This window comes from Ilyonectria robusta, assembly GCF_021365365.1.
Source record: "Ilyonectria robusta strain PMI_751 chromosome Unknown BGZ61scaffold_18, whole genome shotgun sequence".
NCBI lineage: Eukaryota > Fungi > Ascomycota > Sordariomycetes > Hypocreales > Nectriaceae > Ilyonectria > Ilyonectria robusta.
In genome coordinates this window covers 270808-282915 of record NW_025764452.1, presented here as the reverse complement: position 1 = coordinate 282915, position 12108 = coordinate 270808, and the positions used below count along the sequence as shown (strand labels likewise).

The 12108-nt window shown below is 48.9% G+C and overlaps 3 protein-coding genes and 1 non-coding gene across 4 annotated transcripts; all 4 read left to right on the top strand.

Annotated features, from left to right (window-relative positions):
* Positions 1-3795: 3795 nt before the first annotated feature.
* On the top strand, positions 3796-4734 carry BGZ61DRAFT_496470 (uncharacterized protein; the record flags this gene model as incomplete). Its single annotated transcript, XM_046251024.1, has 1 exon — positions 3796-4734. One exon carries the CDS (start codon positions 3796-3798, stop codon positions 4732-4734), a length of 939 nt encoding a protein of 312 aa, XP_046100663.1.
* A 1718-nt stretch (positions 4735-6452) lies between these two features.
* Positions 6453-6538, top strand: BGZ61DRAFT_t162. Its single transcript has one exon. It is a non-coding gene; the product is annotated as a tRNA-Lys (tRNA).
* An 852-nt stretch (positions 6539-7390) lies between these two features.
* On the top strand, positions 7391-9174 carry BGZ61DRAFT_396048 (uncharacterized protein; the record flags this gene model as incomplete). Its single annotated transcript, XM_046242947.1, has 2 exons — positions 7391-8152; positions 8261-9174. 2 exons carry the CDS (start codon positions 7391-7393, stop codon positions 8801-8803), a joined length of 1305 nt encoding a protein of 434 aa, XP_046100662.1. The 3' UTR covers positions 8804-9174.
* Positions 9175-9241: 67 nt separating this feature from the next.
* BGZ61DRAFT_396045 (uncharacterized protein) lies at positions 9242-10565 on the top strand. Its single transcript, XM_046242946.1, has 2 exons — positions 9242-9675; positions 9739-10565. Exons 1-2 carry the CDS (start codon positions 9446-9448, stop codon positions 10235-10237), a joined length of 729 nt encoding a protein of 242 aa, XP_046100661.1. The 5' UTR covers positions 9242-9445; the 3' UTR covers positions 10238-10565.
* The last annotated feature ends 1543 nt before the right edge of the window (positions 10566-12108 follow it).

The window sequence follows — 12108 nt, the reverse complement described above, 5'->3', positions numbered from 1 at the left end:
AGTACCGCCACCTTGCGATGTGGAGGAATGCTAGAAGTGGTTGCAAGCTGAAAAGTATGGGCGGTGAAGGCGACTACATAAAGTTGAGATATATTCGGTACACCGCATGGCATCTACGGATGAAATCAATTTACAGGTTTCCCGGGGCAGCCTTTTATACACCTCTGAGCTCGCCTGCCTTCATTTCATTGCAACTGTCTCATCAATAATGTGATGCTTATAAAATGAAATGATAGCTGGAAAGAAAGGCTCTCACCCGCCTGCATAGACCTAATGATCCTTGGCTCTCAGGACCAATAGCTAGCCCATGCAGTCTTGAATGCAAACACTACATTAGCCTCAGATCCTTGCCTCTCATCAATAATTGAATTCAAGGGCCTATTTATTACTGCGAGTGGACGGAAGCTCAGGGACATATTTACATTGTCGAGGAGTTCAGGCTACACTAACACGATCAACAAGTTGTTCCGGCAAAGGACGTTGATCCAGTGTCGCCGATCGACGCAGTAGATCTTACCGATGATGGTGTAGCAGCGTGATGCAAGAATTCACCTTCTAGCTCCCCGATAAGGATGAGTTGCTTCATAGAATTGATTTTAGTGGTTTGCGCCGCCAGCAACCCACGCGAGTCGGGAATTGCTGATCAAATGTTCCAGAAAGTCCCACTGCTGTAGTCTTCCGCCTCTTCAACCTCTCCCCTAGGATAATAGGTGACAGTTTAGATCCCACCAGGTTCATGTACTGCCAATCCTGGCTATGACACTACATTATAAGCTTGCGCGTCTCGTGGACGATTAGATTGTTGGCCAAGTGCACGCGAGTGAAGGCGATGTGCCAAAATATGCGCAGGCCTAAGTTGCCGCGAGAGTAAAACCACCATCTTACGCATAGTAAATAGGAAACATAAAATTGGGCGATTGAAAACCTCAACGGCTCGTCTTATATACTGGATTATTTGGTTTTTTTAGCTTTACTCAATATCATCAGATAGATCAAAGCCATACAGTAATCTCAAACAGTAGGAATAAACAATAAGTGCTACACCCAGCACCAGAAGAAACAGTAGCTGAACAATAAGGTTGTTGCCCACCGGTCTCTGCCTGAAGCTTCCATTCAACCCCTCTGACTTCAACCCGTCTCCCATCGTCAAGAGACCAACTTCCCTTCTGACACTCATCCCATTACAACCAATTTTCAATATAGCGAATTTCACTCGAGCAGCTTTTTCCAGGGATAACCTGTTATATCCGCATTATAGATCCCAACTCCGATATAATCTCGGATTCTCTTAGAATCTAGAAGATAAATTAAAAAAATAAAAGCTAAATTTCCTCTCAAGCTTCCTTAAAAAAGAAAATCTATTTAAGCTATTACTATATTATCTATAATACCTAAATAGAAGCTAACAGATTGTATTAGCTATTTTTAGATGCTATTTGCTTCTTAATAATAGGACTAGAGTTAATGGGCAAGGAAATTAAATTCTTATCTGCAATCTTATTTTATATATCCGAATAGAAATGGCTGCGCTTTATAACTTGGCTAAAAATATCAACAATCCCGATCTAAGGGGTTAAGTCTTCCTCTAGGATATCGCCGGGGCCCAATATAACCCCTGGTTTGAGGAGTTGTTATATTGCGTCGGGCTGGTACGGATACTAGCCACCTAGGGTGCTGGCTGGAGGGGGGATTCGAATGACTTGGGACATTATGGGCGTTGGGGATCTTGGGGCGTTAGGTCGGGTCGTGGGAATTGTCGGTGCATTCATCAAGGTTAGAATGGGTCGAAAAAGTTAGACAGGATTCCGGCAGAGAAGAAAAAAGCAGCTTGAAACCCAAACTTGGGCCCTGGCAACTGTGACGTGCGCGCAACGAAAATGCAGTAAATTCAAACACTAGGTTCCCTCATCGAGGAGTTCCCTCATCGAGGAATATACTAGATTATATTTAAGGACATGAAAGGTAGGATAGTATTATAATGACGTATACGGAGAGTCAATATCGACCTAAAAGTGTTAAAGAAAATACCTCTTAAGGCCCGACAATCTCCTAGACTCTGCCAAAATTCATTTCAATAAAGCTTCATCTTTGAGACGCCATACCTAGGATACTATCGGCGAACCTTGGAATGTAAAGCGCCAACCTTTCGTTTATTCATTTGCCGATGCGTTAGCAGATCGGTTTGCTTCATTATAACACATGACACATTGCGAACCAGGCATGTGATATTTCCCAGGGTGTTTCGCACATGGGATGATATGTATCTTCTTTACGCATCGAGTTGTGGTAACCCGATGACAAGTAGGACTGCATTTGTTTGTAAATTCAGTACGTATGAAATCTTTTGAATGAACTTACCAGTGATGAGGTCCGTTAGGCATGATTTGTAGCAACAGGTGGATAGTTTGAAATAGTGGAGGGAGACCAGAATCGTCAGGGAATTAATGGGCAAGTTTTGCAGGTTAGTTATTGAAACAAGGCGTGTAGTGCTAGAGTTGACCGACCAAATATGTAGATAGTCGACGGGAATTGGAATGGATATATACTCATTACTCTTGCATTGAACTCACTGCTATTGCTGATCAAAACTTGAACAATGTTACGAGGAGATTGTTAATTTAGTCAACGATGTAGCGATTAACAATGATGATTAGGAACATATATATCTACGGTCCGAGAACGCGACAATACAGCCGGGATGTGGTTAATGGAGGACCCAATGTTCTCCTTACAATCGAACTAGACACTATGCAAGCCATACTTCATGCTAACAGTATGTGTGGAGGATGAGTGGTGAGTATATGTATACATTTCCAGAACACAGACACATTCCTTAATGTATTCGTTGTTCACACATTCAACAGCAGGATTGTGATTAGATTAGTGCTGCATTGCAAATACATCTTACGCTCGTCGGAGAACAGAAGTGACTGGTTTTGTTTACTAGTTAAGTGTTCCGCGTCCTGTTCGGGGATATCGAATGAAAAAAAGAACACTTGCTTGAGTTCATGGGTAAAGAACAAAGGCGACTGAGCAGTTGGCTTTTTCTTTCACGAAAATTGGGTACCGCTCATGCTTTGTCGGTATTTGCCAAAGACTCATCATCCAATTAGAAGCATGTTCTGCATGATATGCTGTACACCCAATGTGTCATCATTGGGTGGTGTTTGCTTGATTGCTCGAAGTACTTAAACACTCCAAAAGCTTTCTTCGTTTTTCTTCTCGCACAGCCAAAAGAAAAGCGACAAACACGACGATCACGACATGTTCAACGACCAGAACCCCCCGCAACAGGCAGATTCGCAGCTTCATCTCACAGATGGCAACGATCCTGACTATCTGAACCAGATTGATCCAGAGATCTTTCTGAAAGACGAGAATGATGACCACTTGACGGAAGAGAGTGATGGTTATTCGACGGACGAGGATGATGATCCTTTGGCGGCTTTTGAGGAAGTTCTCGCGTCGGTGAATTTGGAATTTCTGCCACATTTTGCATCAATCGTCCGTCAGACCATCGAACCTGGCGCCGAGCACAAATGTTCAATGATCGGAGAGCCAATGCATGGATCATTCAACATTCTCTTCCCGCTCGACTTCGATGATGGCGTCCGTTGGCTGCTCAGAGTACCAGCCCGTGGAGTGAAGGGGAAGTGGGATGAGATGGCAGCTTCTGCATTGACAACAGAAGTATTGACAATGCTCATGTTGAAGCGGGAGACTACGATCCCATTGCCCGAAGTGTTCCACTTTTCAGACACTACAGAGAACTCATTGCGATGCCCCTACATCCTCATGTTAAATATCTCCGGCCTCCCCTTGTACAATGTCTGGTTCGGACAACACTTGAATGGCGTGGACCAAGAGACTCTCCGTTCGCGTCGAACTCAGATGTTGGACGACATTGCTTCCGCAATGGCGCAACTTGAACCTTACTCTTACTCTAGTAGTGGATCGGTCCAATTCGATTCAGACTGGGACCCTTTGGGGGTCGGTCCAGTACGCCAGTTTGACCCAAAAGCAGCACAAGACTGTCAGATCACTGATGATCTATTGTATGTCGACCAACCTGCCATGTCAGACCCGGAAAAATTCTACACATTCTTGCTGGACCTGCATCCTGAAACGAATGCCGACCATGGCGAGGAAATTCTCCTCCGTCGAATGATCAGTTGGATTCCTAAACCAATAGGCCCGAAGCCATTCGTCTTGGCCCATCCGGATTTCGATGTTCAGAATTTCATTGTCTCAGAAGACGGCCACCTACAAGGAATAATTGACTGGGATGGTATTATGGCAGTGCCTCGCAGTATTGGGAATGAGGGATACCCAGGATGGCTCACCCGAGACTGGGATCCTCTCATGTACGGTTACAAGGAGTCCATGGACGACGGTGTGGAGCCGTTGGGTGTGTGGGAGGATTCCCCCGAATCCCTCAAGTATTATCGCAGCGTCTATCGTCAGTCTATGCTGAAGGCTCGAGGGACCACCGAATCTATTGACACCACTCGCATGTCTCTTATCGCAGAGAACCTACGCATCGCAGCGTATTCGCCTGCTTGCCGGATTCATATCTTGATTAAGATGGTGGGTGGGATTTTTGGGACCGAGGGCGATGAGGCGTTACGGAAGTGTTGCGACCTTGTCAATGCTTTCGCCGAAGACAAGGTTGATGAGTCGGAGCTTGCTGCTATGAAGGATGGGTTCAAGAAGTTGTTGGAAATGCCTATGTAATTAGCTAGTTCGGTTTTAAACCGAGGAGAAAATTGAGAGCTTATTGTAGTGGAAAGTAATCTGTCTTGTGTCGTAATATCTATGTCGACGATCCCCATCACATGTGGCTGAGACAAGATTTACTCGGCTGCCTTTCAACGCCGGGTGACTGACTACGCACAATGACTAGTTAGCTCAAGTGAGACTTAATCTTCTAAATTAAGGCAAATATTCCGGCAAAGCAGGGATCCAGTCACGGAATTTGCAGATGATATAATAATTGATAAATAAGACAGCCACACCACTTCAGCCTATGTGACAATCTTCACCCTGCAGCAAGGGTGAGATGCAGCGCATGCACTGCAGCCCAGTAAGCAGCTCAGAGTATTAGCCAGTCATGACTATCTGCCAAAGTTGATTTAAATACATCAACCCTTCCCAATATCGTACCTACCAATCCAAAGCGGCGCTGAAGTTCATCCACTACCTCCTCGTGCTCCATCATGGTTCACCCCAAGATGCTGTCTATACATGGAATCTTCGTAAAACATAGACTTTCCCCAGAGAGAGTCAAGAGATGGTGGTGCTGCACTATAGACTAAATCTGGGAACTAATGTAGAGCAGACAGAGCAGGACAAACGGCAGCAGCTGTCGGACAAGGCGTTTTATTTCCTTCACCAAGATGTCAACAGCCAAGCAGGGAACCAACAGGACAAGGAAGGGGGCGTGGAAAACGAAGAAAGCACAGACAGTGGACAACGGGCAGAGCCAGGCAGAATCCCAACAGCTCACCAGCTTGGTGGACGAACCCACTCGGACGAAGCGTGGTCCCTGATTTCCATCCACGGTCCCGGATTTCCAGGTGGATGAACATCTGTCTGAATTCCCGCGCCAACTGCGCTCGAAAACATGGCGAGCGGGAGTTCGTCTCAATCAGGCTTGTTGACGTCGGCGCGCCTGATTCCAAGTGGCCACCAGACTCGCTTTGTATTAATCAAGAGCCCCGAATCGCCCCCAACTCGTGCCAGCCCGCGGTTACGAGGAAGGATGAAAGCGACTTTTTCAAGGAAGGGAGACTTATGCGTAAGGTGTACCGAAGCTCATACTGTAATATTGCTGCGGTAGCATCACTGGACAAGAACATTGGCTTGTTCCGGGAGAGGGACAACCATCAGATTCGTAGACTCATTCCTGAGCTGTACATTCCGAGTAAGCGTAATATTCTGTTCAACAACCACGCGTGGAGAGCCGTACCGGACATAATGTACGAAGAAGGAGTCCTTCTTCAGGTTCTTTACGGACGCGGCTGGGTTTTTCTTGGTGAGTCTGTCCCGGGTAGATAGATGCAGAAAATCGACGACAAGCAACGACGGCTTTCCTTAGTAGAGTGGCTCCTTTCTCTTTCTTCCGTCTTCATTCTTCTTCCCAAACCCGCCAATTACCTGCCTACATTAGCAAACACCCTTGCAGCCTGTTTAGCACGTCGATTACGGATTGTACAAATCGTTCCCAAGGAAGCCAGGCCGAGCTGTGAGAGGTCGCCCACAAAGAGTCTCCCCTCGAGACCCTGATTAACTAGTCACCTCGACAAGCAACACTAGGTAAGTTCTCTGGCTTTCCTTCTTCTTCTTTGCTTATTTGTTTCCATTTCTGCCCTATCTGACCCGCCTCTAGCACTTTTCCAAGCTGGAATCCAATGTGAGCTGCACCAGCAGAGGATTCAACCAATCAGAAACACGCCCGGTTAGCTCAATCGGTAGAGCGTGAGACTCTTAACAGAACCCACACATCTCAAGGTTGCGGGTTCGACCCCCGCATCGGGCTATTCCTATTCAAGATTCGATTGCAAGCAAACGCGGTTTCTCTTTTTTTTTTTTTGGTTTCTTTTTTATACATTTTACAAACTCTAGAAAAGGACTCACCGTTCCTTTAACTTCTTTTTGAGGTAGTACTTGATTTGTGAGGGACATCCTTGAGGGATCCAAAGACGTCCAGCCAATGCAAAGTGCTATCGTCAACTCATATGAAACGGAACACACAAGACTTGCTGGGTTTTGGATAGTAGGGAAAATAGTGAGCAATGGAGACGATGAGGCTGGGGTGCTATACTTTGCAGGTGAGTTCTGGTTTCTTGCATCTTCTGGCTGAGCTCGGCTGATTACATTGTCGAAACGGCCGAGGCTGATTGCACATGGGCGAATGTGGCTGAGGGGATTGCAGTGTACGGAATTCGCTCATGACAAGGGCGCCTCGCCGCATGGTGGATTGGACAAGTTTGGCTGAGCTTTTGCAATTGTTGATCCAGCTGATCCATCGTGGTTTCTTAACTGAGGCTGGATTTCCCTTGACTTGTGGCTGTTATTAGTGACATGATACCCGTACCGAAGCAGTTAAAGCTTCACTAGCTTCACCAGAAGCGCAAGGCGGCTTCGCTTAAATACCTAGGTACGCAGTCTGCCACTATTCAAGCTAGTATGGCCAATTTAACGATATGCCTGCAAGGCACATTACAGGCTGCACAGCCACCTAAGGTAGACAGCTCTGCTTCAAAACTCAAATGTCGATGAGGAGGCCGCCCTAGGCAGCTGCCAAATATTTACATCTTGATCACCCTCGGCGTTTTGCAGAGTTCCAGCTCAATTTTCTTCTACATGAGGCGACATCAATTCCTGCAGAATGGAGGACTTACACCACCACCTCGGGAGACGCAGCCTCTGGGACAAGTATGATGTGCCTAAATCCCCCACCTTCGATGTCACCGAGATATGGGGTTATGATGGCTCCGACTCGGCATCCTGCGACCACAGGACCATATCCTCCGCCGACGTTTCCAGTTGGCTGGACGAGCCAGCAGAGAAGCTACTCTATCCCAGAACACACAGACGGCTCGCCCGGTTCGTCTGGGTGGGAGAGAATCCAAAGACGTCGCGCCACGCACCGTCTACAGGAGTACTGTCTCAGATCATCGAGGCTTGGAGCCTCGAGCAAGCATCTGATTACTCGCGGAGCAGCTTTGCGGGGGTCGCCGCTCTGCCGCCTCGTGGCGACACCAGGATATTCACCGTCACGTACCATCCAAAGATAGCCCTGGCATGGTCCAACTCCACGATAGGCGGCGTGACGCACACCCAAGCCGTCGCCTTCACAGGGCCCGAGCAGAGGACGGAGATGCTCAACATCCTGGTGTCCCGATGGCGTCCCGACGTGCTGAGCCACCCCGTGTTCCCCGCCTTCTTGTGCAGCTTGGCTCTGAGCGGCGAATTCGACGACACGACCGAGGGCATCAAGGCGGACGTGCGCGAGGTCGAGGTGCGTACCGGCCACCACCGCTTCTCCCACCGCCAGGAACGGCCGGCTGCGGGAGAACTGGGAAATCTCTCTGCCAGGATGAGCGGGTGTGCCGCGAAGCTCGCCAATGGGTCCCGTAAACTGAGCGTCGTTGGCGCCCTCAACGACTTTATCATCCGCCACATAGGGGGCCAGACCACTTCGGAAAGGAACCACGACGAAGAATCACGAGACATGGAAGGCCTCGAAATAGAAAAGAGGGATTCCATCTACACCCTCTCGTCATCTCCTCTCAGCCCACTAGCAACTTTTCAAGAGAAGCCCAACACCTCAGCCGCCACCCTCCTCTCCCATCACGTCGACGTCCTCCAGCAGCGGCTAGCCATGCAGTCGGTAGACAACGAGTACGTCCGACAGCGGGTGCAGGTGCAGATTGCGGCGCTATTCCACCTTATCGCCCAGCAGGACAACGCCATCGCCTTCGACACGGCGCGGGCCACACGGGAGCTCGCCGCGTCGAGCCAGGAGGACTCGTCGGCGATGAAGATGCTCTCCATCGTCGCCATGGTCTTCCTCCCAGGCAGCTTCGTCGCCGCCCTATTCTCCACCCCGCTGTTTGACTGGGACGGCGTCTCGGTGGATTCGTCGTCGATTGGGATTGGTACTAGGCCGCAGTTTGCGCTGTTCTGGGCTGTCACGGTGTCGGTCACGGCGGTGACGTTTGCGGCGTACCTGGTTGGGATGATCATGCGGAAAAGAAAGGCGAAGAGAAGGGCGAAAAGGCGGGATATTTCTGTGTGACAGCTGGAGCTAGGCTTCCGTAGGGGAGTCACTTCGGAATGGACTCGCCGCTGTCTCGGGCCGGGTTCTCAAAGCCGCCACGGGGATTCGGGTCGGAGTGGGGCCGTACCAGCCAGTATCGAATGACAGACGGAGATATGGACTACAATAACGCTACCGGCAAGAGGAGTGATCATTCCCTTTGGCCGTAGGGGGATTGCGACATCGAGATGGGGCCGTGGACTCAGACTGTACCAGCAGTTGTAACATCGCATGCGGCCTACCGCGTCCGTGGGCTGTTATGCTGCTGAGTTCTTCATTCGCGTATAGACAGTTTATGCTACTCAATTGCTGATGAACCTGATTCTCTCTTAAACTCCGCGGAGATGGACATTAATCCCCGGCCTCGCCCATGTCTAGTGAGTCGTTTGGAAACTTGTTGAATTGTCGAGGCTGCCCCACACATCAACTTACGGATACAATCATGGCCTGTTGACGCTCACCCCCGCGCTCGATCGTCACGGACATAGCTAAACTCCGAACGTGGAACCCGAACAACATATTGCATAAAGGAGTCTGTATAGTGACACAGGTCAGACTCATCTCAGCTCAGTCTACCCTCGTTCCCCCAGATCATCATATCACCATATCCAACGCAACTTCATGGCCTCCACTATCGCACTCGTCACTGGGGCGAACCAAGGAATTGGCTTTGCCGTCTCCCAGAAACTTGCATCAGAACATGGATACCACGTTATCATGACCGGAAGACGCGAAGACGACGTCAAGGCCAAGGCGAAAACCTTGCAGGACCTGGGTTTACGCGTCGAAGCTCACGTCATGGACGTCACCTCTGATGAGTCTATCGATGCTGTTGTACGGGAAGTCGAGAGGTAAAGTCAACCCCTGATGCTTTAGCGATGGTCCATAGTAACTCATACGCGCAATCTGATTAGCAAGTTTGGACACCTCGACGTTCTCGTCAACAACGCAGGAATCGCCAGAGCCATGCCCGAGCCGAAATCTGTTCGAGCCGAGTACGAAGCATTGCTCGCGACCAACGTTGTAGGCTCCATATCAGTCACAGAAAAGTTTCTGCCGCTCCTTGCCAAATCCCAAACCACAAAGAGGGTTGTCTTTGTCTCTTCGGGAGCAGGCAGCATCACCCAGTGGACAACCCCGGGGAGCGCTGTTAGAGCTTTCAAGGCGCCGGCCTACGCGGTCAGCAAGACGGCTGTCAACGCAGTCTGCGTTCAGTACGCACTTGCTTATGAAGACGATAAGAGCTGGAAGTTCAATTGCGGCTGTCCTGGGTACTGTGCTACGAACCTGAATGGCTACAGGGGAGTAAACCCGCCTGAGACTGGAGCTGAGATAATTTGCCATCTCGCCACGTTGGGAGAGGACGGGCCGACGGGGACATTCGTCAATGCCCAAGGGCCAATTGCATGGTAGAAACAGTATCGGATGTTTGATGCTCCAAGACGTGTTACAGAGGCAAAACTTCGATATACATATACCAAGGGCTTCGAGTTGTTTACAAATATGAGGCCCAAAAGGGTCGAGAGTTAGGCTGATGGTAAAGAGCTAGGACCAAAAAATAAGACTTGTCAAATCTTAGCACTGACGGCGGTATTATGTCTTCAACTGCTAGAGAAAGCACACTTGAGTTTTGAGTAAATAAGGCAGCACTCCAAGACGACTTTCTTCAAGCCCTTAATGTAGGGGGATGGAATATAACTGCAATAGAAGGCACGCTGCTTGCCCCAATCGGGATTTTATATGGCCATTCGAACGTGGCAATTTTCTGACGGGGTTTGACCCAAACTTTGTTCGAATTGTGCAAAGTACTGGGTTTAATTTCCTCAACGAATGACTTCGACTTTTCGTCCAAGCACGAATATGGCCACACGTGGCATTTACACTGTCGGAGATACTCCAGACAGAGTGTCTAAAATTGTTTGCGAAGATGTGGTAGACTAGAGCAACTCAATATCTCTCTCTTTAGACCTACCAAGTTGCCGATAAATGCTACCATCAGTGCCTCTAAAATGGAAGCCTATGTAGTGAGTCGGCCAGCTCTGCTGAATGTTCTTTTCCCACCTTGACTGTGTAGAAAGTTGACATAAGGGACATTCTGGAATTGCCAAGGCGTCGGACCAGCTGGCACGGCGCGCCTAGTTTCCTCAAGCCTCACTTTCAGCAGCGGCATGAGTCAGTCATCCTCCTCCTCTGTAAAGAACGGGATGGCTGTGGCGAAGAGACGTCACACCTTTTTCGTGTGACTTGGACCAGACACCTGGGCGGTCCGACTGGATAGAGCCAGCTATGAGTCGAGGCGACAGGGCGACAAAGAAGGTTTTTACGCCTGCTGCTTGAAGAAACACGGTCATCGGGAAGGCAAGCAGTCCTGAGGGCAGTACGTCATCGAGCCCAGGTCGACTCCCCCTCCTTCCGACTTATCCGTCAACTATTATACAATGGCGTCACGCTGTTCCGTTTATTGATGGCGCGTAGCGCAAGAAAAAAGAAAAAAGGTCTCAAGTCCTATATTTCGACCTAGTATCTCCCTTCGGTCGCTATCACTCCGTTCCTATAATGTCGTTTCCATCTCCAACCAATTCACTCTTCTCGAGTGAAGAACACAAAGGAGACTGTTCATACTCCCTCGCTCGCTTGTTTGAGTGTAGTGAACGGTAGTCCTTCCAGGGCGTACGTGAAATGGAACGACACTGTCGTAATCCCCCGGCTACATACAGTGTAGTGAATTGGAGCCCTCCTGGTGAAAGGGGACGCTTTGCTTAAGTATGCAGCTGCCCTATCTGTCTATATAACCTATTATATCCAATTATAAGGACTGGAAATAAGCACAAATGCATATGCTGTGACCTTTTATCGTTCTATGATGAATCAGGGCGGACCAGTTTCGGGATTAAGGCCCATGCTATCACAAGAGCTGACAAAATGGACTTCAGGAAACACCTAAGAATGATATGGAGCGTACGGACTACCATCACAGTGATAATTGTTCTTTCCTCATACTCTATACTTAGGTTAAGTCTTTTGGTTTCCGGTTTAAGTTCGGCCGATTGCCGAAGACCCTGGCGTTGTCACCTGCCACGGCTGGAAATGGCCACGATGATCACCCATTATCACAACTGGACCACCATAGGTACAGAACCTATTCTTCAGTCCATATCACGTGCCTTCGCATGTGATGATTCTGTTCTTCCGTTCTCTGATTCGCAAGAGGATCTTTGTGAACGCCCGAATGGGAGGGGCCTGTCTTTCGTCGCCTGGAAGCCTCAGGCAACGCTGGGAATTCC

Coding starts and splice junctions, on each gene's coding strand:
- BGZ61DRAFT_396045 (XM_046242946.1), top strand. CDS start 9,446: ATGGCCTCCACTATCGCACTCGTCACTGGGGCGAACCAAGGAATTGGC. Junction 9,676..9,738: donor GTTGTACGGGAAGTCGAGAG/GTAAAGTCAACC, acceptor CAATCTGATTAG/CAAGTTTGGACACCTCGACG.